The 20,351-nt window shown below is 38.5% G+C and overlaps 1 protein-coding gene across 1 annotated transcript in view; it reads right to left on the reverse strand.

The window, feature by feature from the left end:
• Nucleotides 1-19,495, reverse strand: part of C2H17orf67 (chromosome 2 C17orf67 homolog) — a 35,834-nt gene extending 16,339 nt beyond the window's left edge. Inside the window, exons 1-2 of the mRNA XM_072646771.1 lie at nucleotides 19,369-19,495; nucleotides 18,436-18,536 (exon numbers count right to left, since the gene is read on the reverse strand). Of these exons, the coding sequence (XP_072502872.1) occupies nucleotides 18,436-18,536; nucleotides 19,369-19,423 (156 nt within the window). The 5' untranslated portion in view covers nucleotides 19,424-19,495. The remainder of the gene's footprint in view (nucleotides 1-18,435; nucleotides 18,537-19,368) is intronic.
• Between the last annotated feature and the right edge of the window lie 856 nt (nucleotides 19,496-20,351).

Genomic DNA, 20,351 nt, shown 5'->3' on the forward strand with positions numbered 1-20,351 from the left:
ATTTCTCTGATGGCATGGTCTTCTTCGGCAACGAAGGATGAACACACAATTAAATAATAAGAACTATAATAATAATAGGTTTGAGATCTATTTTATTACTTCCTCTAGTAGAAAGACCTCTAGACTAAAAGTCAGAAGACTAGGATTCTAGTTCTATTCTGGTTCTACCACTAACCAGTATGTGATTTTGGAAAGTATAATACAATAAATATTTTCTAGGGGTCTGTTAGGTACAGCACACCACAGATGATGGGGGAGATACAAAGTTTAGATAATATACGGCTCTCTGTCCTCAAAGGCTGGTCACTTGTCCCCTTTCTGGCCCTCAGTTTCCTCGTCTTTAAAAGCCAAGTATATGGTTAAGATCAGCAGGGTCTCTTCTGTTTCCATGATTATTGTTGCAAATGGTTTTTTGTATCCATTGGCCTTTCCTCCCTGCTCCACAACTTGACACCAAATCTACATCCTCTTACAGACGAAGGAGAAAAACATACTGTTATTCATATTACTTCTTAAGTATCTCTTGGTGAGAAGGAAAAACAATGGGGGGGGTCAAGGAATGTCTTGTTGTAGGTAGAATAAGGTTTGATACTTCTCTGCAAGGTTTCCATCCTGTCTTCCTACTTCTACTTGTTATTCTTCTTCTGGCTAAGGCTGATTGGCTGAAGTAGCTCTCTACTCAAAGCCTTTGCATACTTTCAGTAAGCAGCCAAGGGGATCATTGTTCAGACACACAAGGAGCTCCCTCTTCCCCACTGGAAGTTTGGGGCTGACTGAAAAGACTGCCTACCAGCGGCCTAGAGACCAGGACATCTGTTGCATTCTGATTAGTTCAATTAAAACAACAATGATAACCAAAACAAATTAAAACTGCATGGTTCCAACCAAAAAGCAAGGGAGTTCAATCAAGTTGAACATTTCACAATTCCCTCTCTTGAAATTTCATGTCATGCTCTCTTTCTTTTAAAATAAAGCACACTCAGTGTTGAATTCACACTTCCTAGAGGTTTTTCAAAATGTTTAGTAATCTCCAACCAGACCTTTCATTAAAAGTCTCATCAATACTAAGGGAGACTATGCATAACAATTAATATCTCACATTTCTATACTGTTTCAGCTTGGTGTAGTGTAGGGGAAAAAACATTGTATTTGGAGTCATGGGACCTGGGGTTCAACCCCAAGCCCTTCTACCTGACCATTTGTGTGACTTTGGACAAGGAAATTTGTTTCTCTGGGCCTCAGTTTCCTTATCTGAAAAATGAGGGGTTTGACTCTAAAGTCTCTTAAGGTTAATAAAACGTTTTCATCAACAACAAACCTATAAAGTAGATTGTAGAAATGTTATAACCCCATTTTACAGTTGAGGAAACTGAGGTTTTATTATGAGAATGGGAACAAGGATATGAACCAATGTCTCGGGACTTCAAATCTTTCTATCCCACATGTTGCATCAATACTTATATAAAGTTGTATAAATGTTAGTATTTTATAATTATTATAGTATGTGCATATATATTTGTTTTAAGAATTTCATCAATGATATTCCTCCTTATGAGAGTGGTCAACCTTCCTACATCTGACTTTTTTTTTCTGTTTCTTATGTTCATGTGGATAGACCAGGGGTGGGGAATGTGTGGCCTCAAGGCCACATGTAGCCCTCTAGGTCCTCAAGTGTGTCCCTTTGACTAAATCCAAACTTCACAGAACAAATCCCCATTATAAAAGAATTTGTTCTGTAAAACTTGGACCCAGGCAAAAGGCTGCACCCAAGGACCTAGAAGGCCACATGTCGCCTCAAGGCCACAGGTTCCCCACCCCTGGTACAGACTTTCACTAACTCCCTAAGATTAGAAGGTAAACTTCCTGAGGGAAGGGTGGTTCTCACCTTTTTTTTCTATCTCCACATCTTAACACAATGCCTGGAAGTAGTAAATGTTTAATAAATGCTTTTGAGTAACTGACTGATTAATATACCTCATGTCTCATTAGTCAGATTCTGCCTAAAGTTTTTGTGAATTATTATTATTACCAAAAAAGAATAAGTATTAATCCATCTGCATTCTTTCTCGTCTGTATATAATCTTTGTGAGAACATTCTAGGCACATCTTGAGGGTTTCCCAGATGAAAATACGAGAAGGGAATAGGGAGGCTTTTGTAGACATCTTCTATGGAATCTCCATAGTTATGCAACTTGTTGGAAGGTATCGGATAATACAAAATCCTGCTATCTATATTGTTCTTTGACTATTGACCAAAAATTTTAAGCAAATTTTGACTCATCAAAGAAAAATATATAACAGCTGCTGGGTGGCACAGTGGATAGCAATCTGGACCTCTGATGATGAAGAACAGAGTTCAAATCTAGCCTCAGACACCTACTAGCCATATAACTCTGGACTAGTCACTTAAGGTTAATTTCCTCTTATGTAATTAGAGGATAATTAGTAGCACCTACTTCCCAGGGTTGTTGTGAGAATAAAATGAGATAAATCTTAATATAAATCTTAAAGTGTTATATAAATGCTATCTATTATTATTATTTTAAAGGCAACTTTCAACAAGTTGTCTCTTTTTCACAGATTAAATTCTTTCATTGGAAAATCAATTTATGTTTATGACAGTCAATATTTATGCGATACATCCCTCTTCTGCTGCACTTGTAACATTTAAATATTCAATCTAACCAATGTGGGAAACCCACCCAGGCATTTTACCCTTTACTTAGCTAAGCAAAACACTGGAAGGGCAGTCAGCTGACTGGCAGGCATTATACTAATAAGGATCTTCAAGAAACATATTATGAACCGTGTCAACAAATGAGCAAAAAAAAAGGGAGGGAGAAAGAGAAAGGGAATAATCCTCAGTATCCACTTCTAGTAAACAAAGCCTAATCATGAAGACAGTTGAGCAAGCGGGACAGGGAGCTATATTGCCCTACAGTATGCTCAAGAGAAGACAGTTTGGAGCAGAGGAAGGTCATGCTCCAGTTGTCAGAAAAGCTTTGCCCACTGGAGATGAGGGAGATTTGGCAGGCAGTGAGTTCTCCAGGTATGTGCAGTCAAGGGAAGAATGGTGCCCACTAGCACCACCCAGGGGTTATAGAAGAAAAAGACCACGAGACATTTTAACAGAATATAAACAAGTATGATCATAAATCATAAATGAACTTAGAAGCCACTGAGTTTAAACCATTCGTTTTACAGATGATGAAACTGAGGCCCAGGGAGGTAAACATTAGAGAAATGAATTTAAACTCATGTCCTTTGACTCTGTCTCCCTAACTCTGTATTCTAATGCAAACGGTTCCTAACCAAAACCATCCAAAAAATATGGTATTCAAGGTTACAGATAGAATACAGAAAAAGCTTTGTATACTTGGCTATCTGGCAATCTCTAGTAAAGCATTTTTTTAAGAAAAGAAAATTGATAGTTTTGCCTCCCCTGTACTCTGAACCAGACTATTTTAAACAAATAAATAAATAAATTCAGAAATATTTGCCCCTAGGTCAAGTAAACAAATAAGAAAGTAAGCACAGAGATTCTTGCATATGTGCAAATACTTTCTATCAGGGAAGGTCTCCCTAGAACCAGAGAACTGTGCTTGCATCACGCAATAGGAGTAAAGGGAAAATTTACAACTTAACTAAGGCCTTAGACCAATATGTGTATGTGTGTGTATATCAACAGGTGACATCAATATTATTTTAGAGAAATTAAGGCAGCCATCTCTATTTGCGAACAAGAATAAGATGTCTTCTAACTGAGGAGGAGGCAATTCTTGAACTTCCAAATACTATAGTAATTCTGCATCTGTGGGGCAATCGTAGCCCTTCTTTGCTGGGAGGTCTTGTAGAGGAGGTAAAGTCTGAGATTTTAATAAGTAAAAAAAAAAAGGTCAGGAGTAGCCATTCATCCACTCAAATGTTTCAGTTGTCAGATCAGTTGGAAAAAAGCAGACATGGGGACACACATCAGTTACCAAATATATATATATTTTTATATATAATATATATATATTATATATATTTTTCACTACTTAAGATAAGAGGTGACCAAAAGGCAGAAAGGTTGCAGCTACTTTTGAGGCCTTTCCAAGGTGAGAGTTATTTCATGAATTATCCCTAAAGGTGAAAATCAACAGGTAACATCATAGTCTCCCCACTCTATCTCCAAATTAGGAAAGTGCGGTACTAGATAACAGTGTGGAAAGAATAAGAAAAGAAGAGGTTCAATGGAAAGGAACTGGGATTTCACTGGCATAGGGAACCCTGATGAGAAAATTCCCTCTATCAATGCAGCTCAGTACCTTCTCTGCAAGTCACATTCTTAGAGAGTTAATTGGAACTCTGAGAGGTTAAGGGACTTGCCCAGGGTCACAAAGTCAATTTGTGTCAGCATTGGAACTTGAGCAGAAGAAAGCCCGACATAGGCCAGCTGTCAATCAAATATGCCATATTGTATTTTACAAGTAAAATCATAGGTTCAGTCTCATTTGAAGAGAAAATGGAAAAATCTATAACTGGTGGTCAGAGAGAGAAAGATAATCAGAGAAAGGTGAAAGGAAGCTCTTTTTGTTTTTATTGCGCCAAAACATCCTCCAGTCTTGTTTCTCTGGTCTTATATGTACATTTCTTCAAGCATGTGGTGTTCTAAATATTGAACCAAATAAAAATAAATTAGTAATTTATATAGGATATTTCCAGTTTTAGAATAGAGATTTCCAATATTGAAAATCATATGTACTTAAGATGAATTATAAGACAATTACAGGGATTTTTTTAAAAGACTCCCATTACAGTAAAAGGAATATGCATTTACATAGCATCTACGATTGTGTCAGGCTAGGTGTTTTTAGCAAATATTATCTCATTTTAATGTCCTAACAATCCTGCAAGGTGGGTGTTATTGAGAAAATGGAGGCACACAGAGGTTAAGTGGCTTACCCAGGGTCCACAGTAAGTATCCAAGGTTAGATTTGAACTTAGGTCTTCTTGATTCTAGGCCCATCACTCCATCCACTGAGCTACTAGTTTTCTCTCCATTATGATATGAACCAAAAATGGGTCAGAAGAGAAAGTGGACCAGTCATCTAGCAATATCAAGGGGCCACAGTTGTACAGTATTGATTTAAAATTGACTTAATGGTCAATTGATGCAAAATGTTAAAAGACTTACAAGCAGGTTTCCAAAAGCATCATGTTAGAACACAGACAAGATTGCACAAGACGAAAAGGTACGAGTTTGCTGCAATGTGTATGGTTAGATGGAGCAGTCGCATTAATGAAACCACAGGCTCCTTGAAAGGTCAGTGTCTTTTGTACAATGTGGTTTACTAAATGCTGAATTGAATTGAATACCTAAATGCAAGAACAAGAAACATAAACTATTTCATTTCTCTGCTTTGCCTGCAAACACACAAATAAAGCAATCTTTTTCCTTAAGCACAGTGGAATTCCTGAAGAAAGAGGAATAGCTGTTCCAGGCTCCAATTGATTTTTTTCTTTGCCAAATGAGTAACTCTGGGTGACTCACTGTTCTTCAATAAATATAGAATCAAAACTTAGAAATTAATGAAGGTCTCCATGGGTGGCAATGGATCAACACAGAGAACGTAGGATTTAAAACTGGAAAGAGTCTCAGAGATCATCTCATCCAAACCCTCATTTCACAGCAAAGGAACCTGAAACCTGGAGAAGCTGGGTTACAAGCCAAAGGTTGCAAGGGACAGAGCTGGGATTCAAATCCACATGCCCTGACTCAAAATCCATTTCCCCACAGTAGTCATCATTTTCCGTTCCTCAGAGTGTCCAAATACTTTGGAAGGAGAAGGAGAATAGGTGAGTAAGTATATGTTTGCATATGACAGAGCGGTCCCACTGCTCAGAGGCCTGGGCAAACCTCTCCCCCTTTATTTCTTCACCTTCCCTTTCATCCTTCATCTTTTCTGTCATCATCTTCACAGAGACATGCACTATAAAGGGGGCTGCCCAGAGAAATCCATTCAGACCTATTTGACCATTGTTACCAATGTTCTAATACCAGGGGTTCTTAACCTGGGGCCCATGAATTTGGGTTGTATATATGTATACATGCATATATACACATATATGTATATGTGTGTACATATGCATATATATGTGTAGTCAGTGTGTATATACACATACACACAGAGATATGTATATGTGTGCATGTTTACACATCTGTGTATATATTTACATATACATACGTGTATATGTATACATGTGTGAATATTTTATAAAAATTTAGATCTAATTAGTTTTATTTGTAATGCTTTGTATATCATGCATTTAAAAACCATTGTTCTGAGAAAGGATAGATGAGCTTCCCAGACTGCTAAAGGGCTACATGACATAAAAACATCTCTGCAGTCTAGACCCATATTTCCCTTTCCCTATTAAATATCTGCTCTCAACTAGGATTTCTAGTCTGGAAAGGAGCTGATCAGCTAATGAGGTTAATGTGTTTATAAGTAATTACTACTTAATCAGTGACCTCCTCCCAAGTGAATTTGCATTTCAATGGGAAATAATACCTCAAGGACTAACTCTAGAAGTTGCATTTGAAGCATCAGAGTCAGGGACCTTTAGAGTCAGCCTCTGAGAGACTATTTAGAACACCCCATTCATTTTACAGATTGAGATTGAGTCTGAGAAAGGTGAGGTAACTTGTCCAAGGCCCCACAGCTAGCCGATGAAAGATCCAAGACTGGAACCTGGATCTCCTAATGTTCATTCAGTGCTCTTTCAATGATAATAATAAAAAATAGCATTTAAATGGTGTTTTAAGATAAGTAAAGTGCTTTTACATATCCTGTCTTATCTGATCCTCACAACAACCCTATAAGGTAAGTGTTAGTATTATCTCATTTTATTTGATCCACACAACAATCCTGTAAGGTAGGTTCTAGTATTCTCTCATTTCACAGACAAGGAAACTGAGACACAGAAAGTGACTTGCCCATAATAACACTGCTAGTGTACAGTAAGTATCAGAGGTGTGATTCCAACTTAGGTCTTCCTGACTCCAAATCCAGCATTCTATTTACTACTCCTCACTGTCTTTAGGGCCAGGAACAATGAGTGTATAAAAACACTTCAAAGAATAGTCAGTACATGGTCTTTCCTAAAGGCCAGTTGAAATCATCGGTGCAGAAAAAACAAGCCCAAAGCCTGCAGGAGTTTCCATGGTATTTCATTATTTATTGAAAATGTTATGAAAATGAATCCCCCACAAGGCTGAAAAATGATCATTGTTCAAAGATGAAGAGCCAAATGTCCAATCTGCTGGAAACCACAACTTGAGCAGCATCACCCAGCCTTAATAATTGACTCAACTATTCCTGGACTGAGGAAGAAGGGGCAGATGGTAAATCAGTTTCAACCACTATGGTTAATTGCTAAAAATAATAATAATAATAAGGACCAGAGAGAATCCCACCTCAAATGTCAAATGAAATTAATTGCAACAGGTCTTTCATTATGACATGTAAAAAGTTCAATAATCCAATGATCAACTTCACAAGGAGCTAATTAAGGCAGAAAATAATAAAGTTGATAACTCACATTTCTATGATACCTTAAGGTTTGCAAAGCACTTTCTCATTTCAACCTTACAGGATAGGTAATACAAATATTTTTATCCCCATTTTGCAGATTCAATTCATTAGACACCAAAGATACAAAGAGAAAAATGAAACAGACCTTGTCCACAAGAAGCTTACCTTCTTTTGGAAGGGAAACACCATGTACACAGATAATCCCCTATAAAATATGCACAAAATAAATAAAATTGTGTGGGAGTATAAGGGAGCAACATCAGCTAAGATAATCAGATAAGGTCACTTGTCGGAAGCATCACTTGAACTTTGCTTTGAAAGGCGCTTGGGATGCAAAGAGGGAAAGCATTTGAGGCATGCAGGAAAACTTCTATAAAGTCACGGAGAGGGAGATAGAATATTAATTAGGTCCAGAAAATTGCAGGTAGGCTAATGAAGAAACCAGTTTGGAGAGTCTGAGTGACTTGTTCAGGGAAATATAGCTAGTAAGATACGCAAGATAAACTGAACACTGAGCATCTAATCCAATTCTACAATCACTTATTAAGAACTTATAATATACAAGGCACTGTGCTAAGAACCAGAGATAACAAAAAAACAAAAAACAGTCCCTACCTTCAAGAAGCTTACATACTAATTTGGGTGGAGGGAAGGGTGTTATAACATATAAGCAGATATGTAGATATATAATTGTTTGAGGGAGAGCAGAAGACCAGAATACTTTCTGTCAAATAGCAGTTAACATGTCAGCAGAAACTTTTTTTAGAATGGTTAAACCCTTCCATTGTAATCTTCACTAGGAAGTGGGAGGTCAGGAGAGAGAACTGTTCCATCAACATTTGGAAGAAATTTAGCTCATTAAATAAACTAAAGGCAAGTTTATAGGAAGAGTTGTTGTTTGATGGTCAATGAGCTGTTCCCCAAAAAGGAAAAAGTGAATATGCCCACCCTCCAAAAAAAGACCATAGATTAATATTTTAAATGATGAAAATCTCAATGGCCTTGACTCAGGCTTTAAGATCCCTAGGAACAAATGGATAATGCAATTACTATGTCCAACAGGCTGAGTGTGAAGGGATATTTTAGGATTATTTACAACAGTTATCATGATTTATACACCACCATCAAGAACATTCCTTGAGGGCACATGGGCCAAATCAAAGAATATTTGCTTAGAAAAGAAGTAGTCCCAGAGCACTTGAGCACTTAAACATGTATTCACAAAGGAAATAATTTATACTTGGATGTCATCTTTCTAGAGATTTCCATTGGTCATCCTGGCAACAAAACCATTTTCCTCCTTAAATTGGAGCTTTAAGAGAAAACTTGAATTTGGTCAATTAGATGAGGCGATGGAAAGGCCTCTTAAAAACAACCCAATACTTCCAAGAAAGGATTGTTCCCTAAAAGAAATACTTTCAGTAGTAATTAACATATGCCACAAAGAATAGGATTTCTGAATGTAAAGGTGACTGGAAAGAGTAAATCAGAAAAAGGAAACAGTAGAATCATCCATTAATGGTTGGGAGATAAGGGAGCTCAAGTGGCTGCCCCTCTCCTCATCTAGAGGGCTGAACAAGTTCTTCCTTGCTCACTTGAAAGTAGCTGGAGAGAGAGAAATTTCATCTCTTCTTGCCTTTTATATACACATCCAGTCTGGTTCATCAGCCATTTAAAACTTTTTCATCACCAGTAAGCTGACAGGCTGTACATGCTCTAAAATAGGCATCAGGGGTCTCTACTTCACCTTCTTAGAAGCAGGTTCACCAAGCCTCCATTTGGATAGGGAACAGGTAGAGAGTACTGAGCATCAACAAGTCCCCAGACCCCCTCTTTACTTGTAGATACATTCTACAGTCACATTTTCAAGTAGAAGAAAAATGTCAACATCATGGAGCATAGCATCATAGAGCACATGTGTATTAAAAATGGGCTGACCAGGTTTAAAGAATGTGATGATGTTCAAGAAATAGAGAAGAAGGAGGAGGAGGAGGAAGAAGAAAAGGAAGAAGAAGAGGAAGAAGCAGAAGAAGAGGAGGAAGAAGAAGAAGAGGAAGAAGGAGGAGGAGGAGAAGAGGAAGAAAAGGAAGAGGAAGAAGAAGAGGAAGAAGCAGAAAAAGAGGAAGAGAAGGAGAAGGAACTAACATTTATATAACACTATGTGTGCCAGGGATTACGCTAAACACTTCACAATTATCTCATTTGATCCTCTCAACAACCCTGGGAGGGAGGTGCTATGGTTATCCCCATTTTACAAATGGGGAATCTAAGACAGAGATTAAGTCACTTATATAAGGTCACATAGTTAGCAAGTATCTAAGGCCAGGTTTGAACTCACGTCTTCCCAATTCCAGGTCCAGCACTCTATCCACTGTGCTTTTGTTGTTGGTCAGTCCTTTAAGTTTTGTCCAACTCTTCATAACCCCATTTGGGGTCTTCTTGGCAAAGACCCTGAAGTTGTTTGCCATTTCTTTTTCCAGCTCATTTTACAGATAAGGAAACTGAGGCAAACAGGGTTCAGTGACTTGCCCAGAGTCACACAGCTAGTAAGTGTCCAAGGCTGGATTTGAACTGAGGTCTTCCTGACTCTAGTCTGGCACTCTGTTCACTGTGCCACCTAGCTGCCTCAACATATAAAGCAAAGGAATTGGACTAAATGACCTGTAAGGTCCCTTCCAACTCTAGAGCTATAATCCTATGATCTTACAACTCTTAAAACTAATTCTGTAGCTTATGCCCATCCTCTAAAGTACGGATTCTTAAATAGATTTCATGAGGTCCATGAATATGGATGGGAAGAAAATTATCTCTATTTTCTAACTGAAATTTAGCATTTTCTTCAATATTAGAAGGACTAGCATTTCAGAATGCCTCACAGGATGAAGCAAATGTCTGTGTCAACTGACAACCTGGTTGTTCTAGTGTTAAAAATATTGTTATGAGAAAGCTTTGGTAACAAAGACAGAACTTAGGCTGGGTCCTGAAGAAAGGGTAACATAAGTTGAGAACAGAATAAAAACTATTCTAGGCAGGAGTTAAGTGGGAGCAAAGGTAGAAAGCTGGGATTGCATGCTTTCTAGTGGGGGAACAATGACTAGTCTGGTTTAGTTGGTGGGAATGGATCCTGTATAGGAATAATCAGAGCTAAGATGTCCAGAATAAAGAAACCAAGGCAGCTCACTCGTGGGGGCTGCAAGGAAGCTGTACTGAGCAATAGTTATTAGTACTGCATCAGCCTTTCTCCCACACTTGTAGACAACACATAAAAACTAGGAGAAACATAATTCTTGGCTGGTGTTCATAAAGGCTGGTCCATTATACTGCTATTTCAGAACTGATTATCTTGGGAGAAGAGATATCCAGTTAGCCATATTTTGTGGGAGGGCATACAGGAGGCTGAGTAGTTTCTCTTTAAGTCCCTTCTTCTGACCCTAGGAAAGCCTTGTGTGCTTCACTGGGCTGCCAAGTTGCCCAAGATCTTGAGCCCAGAGAAACTGATGGATTTGAAACACCATGAGGGCAGAGCTCAAGCTGGCTCATCTTTCTAGTTGTTTTGGACTTTCTGGACTATACCCCCCTATGGGTCTCTTTCCCCTAACCCCAAACTTTTCAGTTCTCTTTTATGTCCTGCTCTCCTCTATTGAAATATAAGCTCCTTGAAAGAAGGGATTTTCTTCTTTTTTTACTTGTTTATGTATCTCCATCTCTTAGCACAGTGCCTGGCACATAGTAAATATTTACATGCTCCTTGCCTTGCGTTGCTACCTCAGTTAACTGATTAGCCAACAAGTGAGAGGAATTAGCTGCTATCGGGTCCTATTCTGTTTTTAAAAGCAGTAGAGAATGAAGAGAAAATAAAGGTATTGGATATCTGAAGTTAGGAGGGAGAGTGAATGAATAACATGGAGGGAAATAGCAAAAAGTTGACATTGGAGATACAGAAGTTTACTCCACAGACTTCATAACTTTGCTGAGAGGCAGTACCATATACTTTTCAACTCAGTGGGAACAAATTAATGTCTCATAATTGTTGTCATCAGATTAAGGGCAACAAAAGGAATAAGGCAGACTAAGAAGGCACAGGACTGAGACCTGAGTCAGGCTGGTGGGACAGAGAGGGTGGTAATGTGGTGCCAGTAGCAAAAGTTACAACTCCAGTGTCAGTTAATGTATAAAGAGGAAGCTATCAACCCAAAGAGTGAGACTAAAATCAGAGGGGAGAGACGGTCCAGTGAGCAATGGAGAGAGAGGAACATGGTGAGAATAAATTGGATGAAATAGACCCAATGCAGGGTAAGGGTAGAGAAATCAGGGAGCTGCTCAGCCTCTAGACTGAATAGGATGGCAAAGGCATAGCCAAGTCAATGTGGTACAGTTCCTAGAGCACCGGGCCTGGAGCAAAGAAGACCCTGCCTTAGATATTTTCTGGCTGTGTAGCCCTAGGCTACAATTTATTTCTCAATTCCTTCCTTTGTAAAATGGGGATAATAATACCACATATCATAGAGATATTGTAAGGATAAAATGAGGTCATACATAAAGCCCTTTGCAAACTTTAAAACATCATATAATTTATTACGGTTGTTGCTATACTTATAATTATTAATGCAAGGTTCCAAATGAGCGTGAAAGAACAGATTGAGAATGGAAGGAAGGGTCTGTTATAGGGGAAGGAGTAGGGCACCCAAACCAACCAGGGTAGGATTTGCTGTTGCTGAGTCATTTGTCATGTCCAATCTTCTGACCCTTTTTAAGGTTTTCTTGGCAAAGATACTGGAATGGTTTGACATTTCCTCCTCCAGCTCATTTTACAGATGAGGAAACTGAGGCAAATAGGATTCAGTAACTTGCTCGGGGTCACACAGCTGGTAAGTATCTTGAGACCTGATTTGAATTCAAGAGGACGAGTCTTTCTGACTCCAGATCTGGCACCGTGTGCACTATGGAGCCACCTAGCGGCCCCAGGCTAGAATTATAGAATATTAAAACTAGAATTGAGCAAAGGGGATCATTAAGTCCAATCCACTCCTTTTACAAAAGAGGAACCAGGACCCAGAGAAAAGTGATTTGCCAAGGCCATAGTGAGTTAGTAGCAGAAACTGAGACAAAACTCAGGTCACCTGACTCTTACATCAGCATTTTCCTCACTATCCTGCTCTGTGGTTCGATGAGACCCTGCAGGTGAACCCCACTCCCTAGACCAAGCTCAACAGGGATTCTTAGCAGCTGAATGCAGAACCAGCAGGGTTAGAGCTTCTAGGAAGTCCTTGAAATTCCAAGAGCAGGGAAAGTATTTTGGTTAGGGGCTGCAATGGTGTGTATGCAGCTGACCTTCAAATGATTAGTGAAGACTTTTTTTCTTTTCTTTTTTTTTAAACAAGGACTTCATTATAAAGGATCTTATTCTCAGTTGATTTATTCACTTAGATATTGTTGTTTAAAATAAATCCATGAATTGAAAATAAAATAAATTTTTTAAAAAACAAAGGCAATGAAAGACTTGCATGAAGTGATGAAGAATGAAATGAGGAGTACCAAGAGAACATTGTACACAGTAACAGCAATACTATTTTAAGAACAACTTTAAGCAACTAAGTCATTTTGACTATTATAAACACACAAATTAAAAACAAAGGACATAGGAAGAAAACAAAATAAAATAATATAACTGATCGATGCCACTGTGATAATTTATTATCATTGCATTTATAAATGACCAGTAAAATTTCCCCTTTTTCCCTGTGTGATCATGAGCAAATCATTTCCCTCCTCTAAAATAATCTGTAAAATGAGAGGATCAGACCAGTGATTTGAACTCTGTCTATGACAGTTACATACCCACATGATCCCTAAGTCCCTTCTGGCCCACAGGCAAGTCTAGATCATGGATGAGGTATGCAGACACAGCTGGCTTGAGCATAACAACCCTTGATTCTTTTCCTGAGGGACATTAAATGAAAGTTCAGTATGGAAAATTAACAACCAAATATTTCCCCCACAAACTTGAGGAAGGAATGGTGCACAGATACATACAACCTCTGCGGGAAGAGTGACACACATGAAGGAGCACACACATAGGGAACACATGAATCCAGGACATGTATGGGAAGGAGAAACATCCACCTTTGATGCTAAATGGTCACTGATGTCTTGCGGCTGCTCTTACCCATTCTGTTCACTTCCTGCCTCCAGGCAGCATCTATCTGATGCTGTTGGGCCAAATAAATGCCCCTCATCTGGGCCCAGTAGCCAGGGTACTGCTCTGTTACTGCCTGCTCAGCAAAGACAAACACAGCCAACAGAGCATTACCCAACAGCATTGGGCTGAGAGTAGGAGATCACAAGGCCTGCAAGGTCTTCATGATGACATCACTAGGAGAAATCAACGGCCCTGCACCATCTAAACCCAAAGTTGTACTGGTCACATGCATGTGTTGCTCTCCACTTATACATCCTATGTGAGGACTGATATATATATTTGTGAAAGAGTACATATGTCCCAGGCGTAGAGAAGAAATATTTTTTTCTACTTTTCTTATCTCATTTCATTAAATTCCTTTGCTTTGAAATAATTATGTCCTCCATCTAAGCATTAAACATATGAGTGGAGGCTCAAGAAGTAGTTTGGGGGGATTCAGTATACCTTGAATCTAGGGACACACCCGAAGAGTCGCTTGGGGTGGGGGATGCTACCAAGCAATACTATCATCATGTAGCCTATCATTCATTGGGTCCTTTTATTCCCTAATCTACCAATCCTTTTTGTGGTTGTTTTGTGGTTTTTGTGGTTTTGTGGTTGAGTCAGTCACATCCATCTCTCCATGACCCCATTTAGGGTTTTCTTGGCAAAGATACTGGAGTGATTTGCCATTTCCAGCTCATTTTACAGATGAGGAAACTGAGGCCAACAGGGTTAAGTGACTTGCCCAGGGTCACACAGCCAGTAAGCATCAGAGAACGCATTTGAACTCAGATCTTCCTGATTCCAGGCCCAGTGTTGTCCTAGGCCACTCTTACTTTTCTACTATAAACATTTCTGATAAGAGGGATAATGAAATCATAGATTGATAAGGGCAAAGAAAAAGAATCACCTAAGTTCATAAGCTCATAGATTTAGAAGGGACCTTAAAAGTCACCTAATCCAACCCCCTCATTTTACAGCTGAGGAAACTGAGGCCCAGAAAGTTGAAGTGATTTGACTTTGGCAAAATTTCATAGATAGAAGTTTTAATGACTATTTATAAATGCCATTAATAATCAATTGTTACAGAGGTATATTTCAGTTATTCAGTATCGACAAAGCCTCTGGGGGAAGAAACAACCAAATACATTGAGTTGAATCCCTACTTTTGCTGATAAGGAATGTGGATTTTGCCCAAGGTCACACACTTAATTAGTAGCAGAGTTGGAGCTAACACATCCGCATAATTCTTTAAGAGGCTTTTAGCCAAGATGATAGATTACCCAGTTCCCCCACACCTACTCCAGGAAGAACCTGAAACCCACACCAAAGCAAACTGATTAGGAAATATACTGTAAGAAACTATATAAAATATTGTCTCCATCTCAGAACTGCTCAAAAAGCCAACCGGAAACCCTCAAACAAGAGAAATAGGTGCTGCCAACAGGGACAGGACCAGCAAAGGCAAACAGCCCAGCAGTCCCCCAACATAGAAAGTGATAGTCCACCAACATGTGCACACTACACGGCTCCATGTCAGGAGACAACAAAGGCAGCAGACATGGAAGCAGGGGTGTGTCAGAGCCAGCACTTACCACTGCAGAAAGCTCATTGTCTGCAAATGCTACAAAAATCAGAGTTTGATTTGTTGTTTTGTTTGTGGTCTAGACTTAAGGAAATGAGTAACAAAATGTTTATAATGTGTATTAAATTTCAAAGTATGTCATATGCAGACTTTTTCAGACCTGGTTGCTAAACATTTAACAGTTCGTTCCTGAAGGTAACAGTGCAACATAGCAGTGCTTAGAAGAGAGCTGTGCTCAAATCAACGAAGTCCGGGCATTCAGAGACTCTGAAGTCCCAAGTACTCTGTCCTGAGAGTCCATGGAAGTCCCTGAAATTCAAGTGATACCCAAAATTCCACCTTAGAAGAAAAGAGTAATTCTATAAAAGCTTCAAATGGAGACCCAAAGAGAAAAAAAATGGATTTTCCACAGGGACTACATAGATCCCTAGAAGAAATGAAGCAAGAAATAAAAAATGAAATAGCATCTCTGGATGAAAGAATTGAAAGGAGAATAAGTAGTTTAGAAAATAAAGTGATAAACCTTACCCAAATGACAGAATCAATGAAAACTATAATACATCAAACAGAAATCAATGACTCTGTAAGTCATCAAAAAACATTAGAATTTTTTTAAAAACCTGGAAAAAATGGAAGAAAATATAAAAGATCTGATTTTTTAAAAATGACCTTGAAAAGCAATAGAATTTAAGAATCACTTAACCAAACCACTCAACCAAAGCCTGGACATTGTATTTCCAGAAATCATAAATGAAAACTGCCCCAATATATTAGAACTGAAAGCATAGATGGGGAAAAAATCCACCAATCATTTCTTGAAAGAAATCCCAAAAGGAAAAGTCCCAGGAATGGCATAGCCAAAAACCAGAGCTCCCACAGTGAAGAAAAAAATGCTTTAGGCATCCAGAAAGAAGCAGCTCAAGTTCCAAGAAGCCACAGTCAGGATCATGAGACCCGGAAATGTCTACTATGAATGAGAGGAAATCTTAGAATACAGTATTCTAAAAGGAAAAAGATATAGCCATAGAACCAAGAATAACTTACCCTGAAAACCTGAGTAGAATCCTACAGGTAAGAGGAAAAATTGATCTTTAATGGAATACTGGACTTCCAAGCATTTCTGAGGAAAATCAGAGTTGAGTAGGAATTTTTAAACACAAACACAAAATTCAAGAGAAATCTAGAAACGTTTCCTTGTCCTCTCAGGACAGAGTACTCAGGACCTCAGAGTTCCTGCGTATCTGGGCTTCCTTTGAGCAATGGAAGAAGCTACATCATGACGTAATGCTAACATTCTCACAGTGAGGAGAAGGAACAAATGACCTTTCAGAACCTTTAATGTATTCCTAGGCTGTGAGAATTAAATGGGGGGGGGGGGGGGGGAAGGCCCTGAATTGCTTCTGTTCTAAGGGTTTGAAGAGGAAAAAGAAAAGAAAAGGAAGGATAAGAGGAGGAGTACATTAGTGTAGAGGAGGAAAAGAGAGTGGAACTTGCTATTTCTTATAATTGCATTGGGTGAGAAGAGCCCCCAAGTATGGAGGAAAGGAGGACATCAGACAAATCTCAATCTAATCTGAAATGGACAAAGGAAGGTTAGAGAGAGAGAGAGAGAGAGTTTAGTACAGAAATATATCAAACTTGACAGGGAACCAAACTGGGTTGGAGGGAGGGAATGAAGGAGGGTGGGGCTTGTTAAGAGAGAGAGGACAATACCAGAAAGAGAACACTCACAAGCAAAACAAACTCCTAGGTCTGGAGAGTAGATTGAAAGGAGGGACTTTTTTTTTTTTAAGAACTAGAATCTAAAGAGTCATCCATCAATTAGGGGATGGCTAAACAAATTGTGCTATATGAATGTTATGGACTATTATCACACCTTAAAAAATTGTAAGAGATGATTTCAGAGAATCCTAGGCTCTCTGTAATATGAACTGATGCAAAGTGAAGCAAGTAAAACCCAGAGAACAATTTCTACAAAGACATGAACCATGTAAAGAAAAATAACTTTGAAAGACTTTAGAACTTTCATCAATGCAAAGGCTAACCTTGTCTCCACCGGACCTGTGGGAAGGAGTTAGCCATCTCCTGGGAGAGAAGTGGTAGACTCAAGGTGAAAAGAGAAACATTTTTGGACCTGGTCACTGTGCGCTTCCATTCTGTTTGATTTCATTTATTTGTTACAAGGCTGTTGGTGGTGGAGGGGGCAGGGTTCTCCTCTCATTTTTAATGGGAGGCTGGGGTGAGGGACACATGAGACTGCATGGGTGGTTAGTAATACTGAAGCCTAAAAAAAGATGGCCATTGAAACATTTTCTTCTTGAAATACACAGAAGAGAACAGAAGGAAGTTTAGAAGGAAGCTCAGATAAGCAGGACAGTTTTGAAAGTAATATGAAATTTATTTTATTAAATTATTATTAAAAAAAGGCAAGCATTATGAAATGGAGATTCACAGTTTCATATACAATCCTTCTGAGGAAAGGAAATGAGAATGTGGGTAAGTTCAGAATCAAAACAAGAAAGAAAACAAAGAAAATAGTGTTTTAAGATTTGCACTGTATTTTATACACATTATTGCACTTGAGCCTCACAATGGTCCCATAAAGTAGGACCTATAGAAATTAATATTACTATTTTATAGATATGGAAACTGAGTCCCAGAAAGGTTAAGTGATTTTTCTATTGTCAGAGAGTTGGTATCAGGAGCAGGATTTGAATGTTGGCCTTGTGACCTAAGTCTAGCATTCTATCCACTATTTGTGCCCCCCAGCCCAGTGTCAATCAACAAGCATTTATTAAGCCCTTCCTACAAGCCAGGCATGGTGCTAAGTACTGAGGATACCAGGAAAGGCAAGAATTATCCCTTAATACTTGTCCAGTGTTCTTACCCTTCCCTCAAGCTCTGCCTCTCAGCATGAACTTGATAAATAATAATAAGCATTTAATAAATGCTTGGTTTAAAAGAATTAATATTTGGCTTTAGCAACTGGCCTAATTTGATGTTTAAATTATATCTCTTTGACTGGATACCTTCAACAACTACCATTAAAAATGACCTTATTTTCCTTAAAATTGACCAAGAAAAGCATTCACCCGCATTGGCTCATCAGGAAAACCAGGTTTGCTAGGCCGATCCTGTCTCCGACTTCTCAAGAGTTGCTTTGCTTGTTTTTCTGTCAGTATTGGGGAAGAATCTAAAGGTTGGGGAGAGGAGAGAAGAGAAGAGATGCAGATATTAAGGTTAACAAGAAGCTGATTGTTTAACTCACCATGCAACAGCAAAATATTTGCAAGTGTGATTTGGGTTAACACACAAGAGTGTTCTTTCTTTTAAGGCCCCATCCCAAGAGAGTGCATTCCAGGAGGTTTGGAATGGAATTTAGAATATTTTAAAATATATTTGTGATGACAATAAAGGAGATCAGATCATCTGAAAAAAATAATGCGAAATATCTTCCTTTTATTTTGCAAATGGTCCACTCTATTAAAAACTATCTGTTCATTTAAAAAGTTTACATTTTCAAAAAGATACAACATTTCTTCCATGTCCTGTTTAATCTTTCTGATGGCTTGAGGGTCATTTCTTAAAAATATAAAAATAATATTTTATGCACCAACTCTAAGCTAGAGCTCAAGACTAAACGCTATTATATTTTTATTGGGAGATGTTCAGTAATGAGAAAACCACAGGCAATTTAAATATTCCCACATAAAAGGGGTCTGTCTAATGAAGTAATATCTATCACTACTTCTTAAAAATGATTACTCAATATAGTAAAACATTGATAATGTTTTAAAAAATAAATAAAAATGATTACTCACAATATTAATTTAAAGACAAAGCAGCTTAGTCTATCTCCAATGATGCTAACAAGGGATTCTAGAAATCTGTTGTAAAAGACTACCAAAATATTGGCTTTATTCTCTCCAAAGTGCCGTTTTGAAGTCAGAATAACAAAGATACCGTCAACGGTCCCATCTTAGAAATAAATAGTTGCTGTGCTTTTTCATATATTAATCTCCTACCTGAAAAGATGGTCAGGGTGAAGAGAAAGAGGAACAGGGTCAGTAACATCTTCATTTTGACCTCTCTCTCCCTCTCTCCCTTCTCAAGTGAGCTTCTAGCACTGAGGTGCCACCCACCTACTTGAAGGAAGCTGCACCAGGCACAGATGTTTGTTTTTACGTTGCCCAATGGGACCGCATGGCATGATTTTTAAGCCATCTGGTCATGAGTTTTCAGGATGGTTCTGATTAATAGCTCAAATATTTCCTTCCCAGTTCCTCTAAAATTTTATCCTGGAATATTAGTCTCTAATGGGCCTCTCAGTCCTAATAATCTTGACTTTCTGATATGTATAAATGAGGCAGCATGGCCAAGTGCATAAAATACCAGCCCTAGACTCCTACTTAGGAGAAGTGCATTCAAATCCTACCTTAGAAACTTACTAGCAATGTGGCCATGAACAAGTCCTTTAAAATTCCAAATCCTCAGTTTCCTCATTTGCAAAGTGAAGGCAAATATAAAATACTTATATCAAGAGATTTCATGACATAATGAGGAGAGCCAGAGTTGGAATCATGAAAACCTTGTTCAAGTTCTGCCTAAGACACATAATTTCTGGATGACCTTCAACAAGTAAATTAATCTCTCAGAGCCCCAAGCAACTCTTTAAGATTATAAATTGCAGAGAAGTTGTTGATCTGCGTAAGTAAAGGGAATTTCCTCATCCAGGAATACCCTACATTCAATGAACTCACACATCCAGACCAACAAAATAATACCTGTGCTATCTAACTGGAATGGAGTTTTTCTCCTATCAGGGTCAAGATAAGGCTTGTAGTCCTAAGCCAAAATACACTACTTTAAAGATAAGTAGTTTGGAGGCAGCTAGGTAGGGTAGTAGATAAAGCACTAGCCCTAGAGTCAGGAGAACCTGAGTTCAAATCTAGTCTCAGACACTTAGAAGTTGTGTAACCCTGAGCAAGGCACCTAACCCCAAACAACA

The sequence above is a fragment of the Notamacropus eugenii genome, chromosome 2 (genome assembly GCF_028372415.1).
Source record: "Notamacropus eugenii isolate mMacEug1 chromosome 2, mMacEug1.pri_v2, whole genome shotgun sequence".
In the NCBI taxonomy this organism is placed as follows: domain Eukaryota; kingdom Metazoa; phylum Chordata; class Mammalia; order Diprotodontia; family Macropodidae; genus Notamacropus; species Notamacropus eugenii.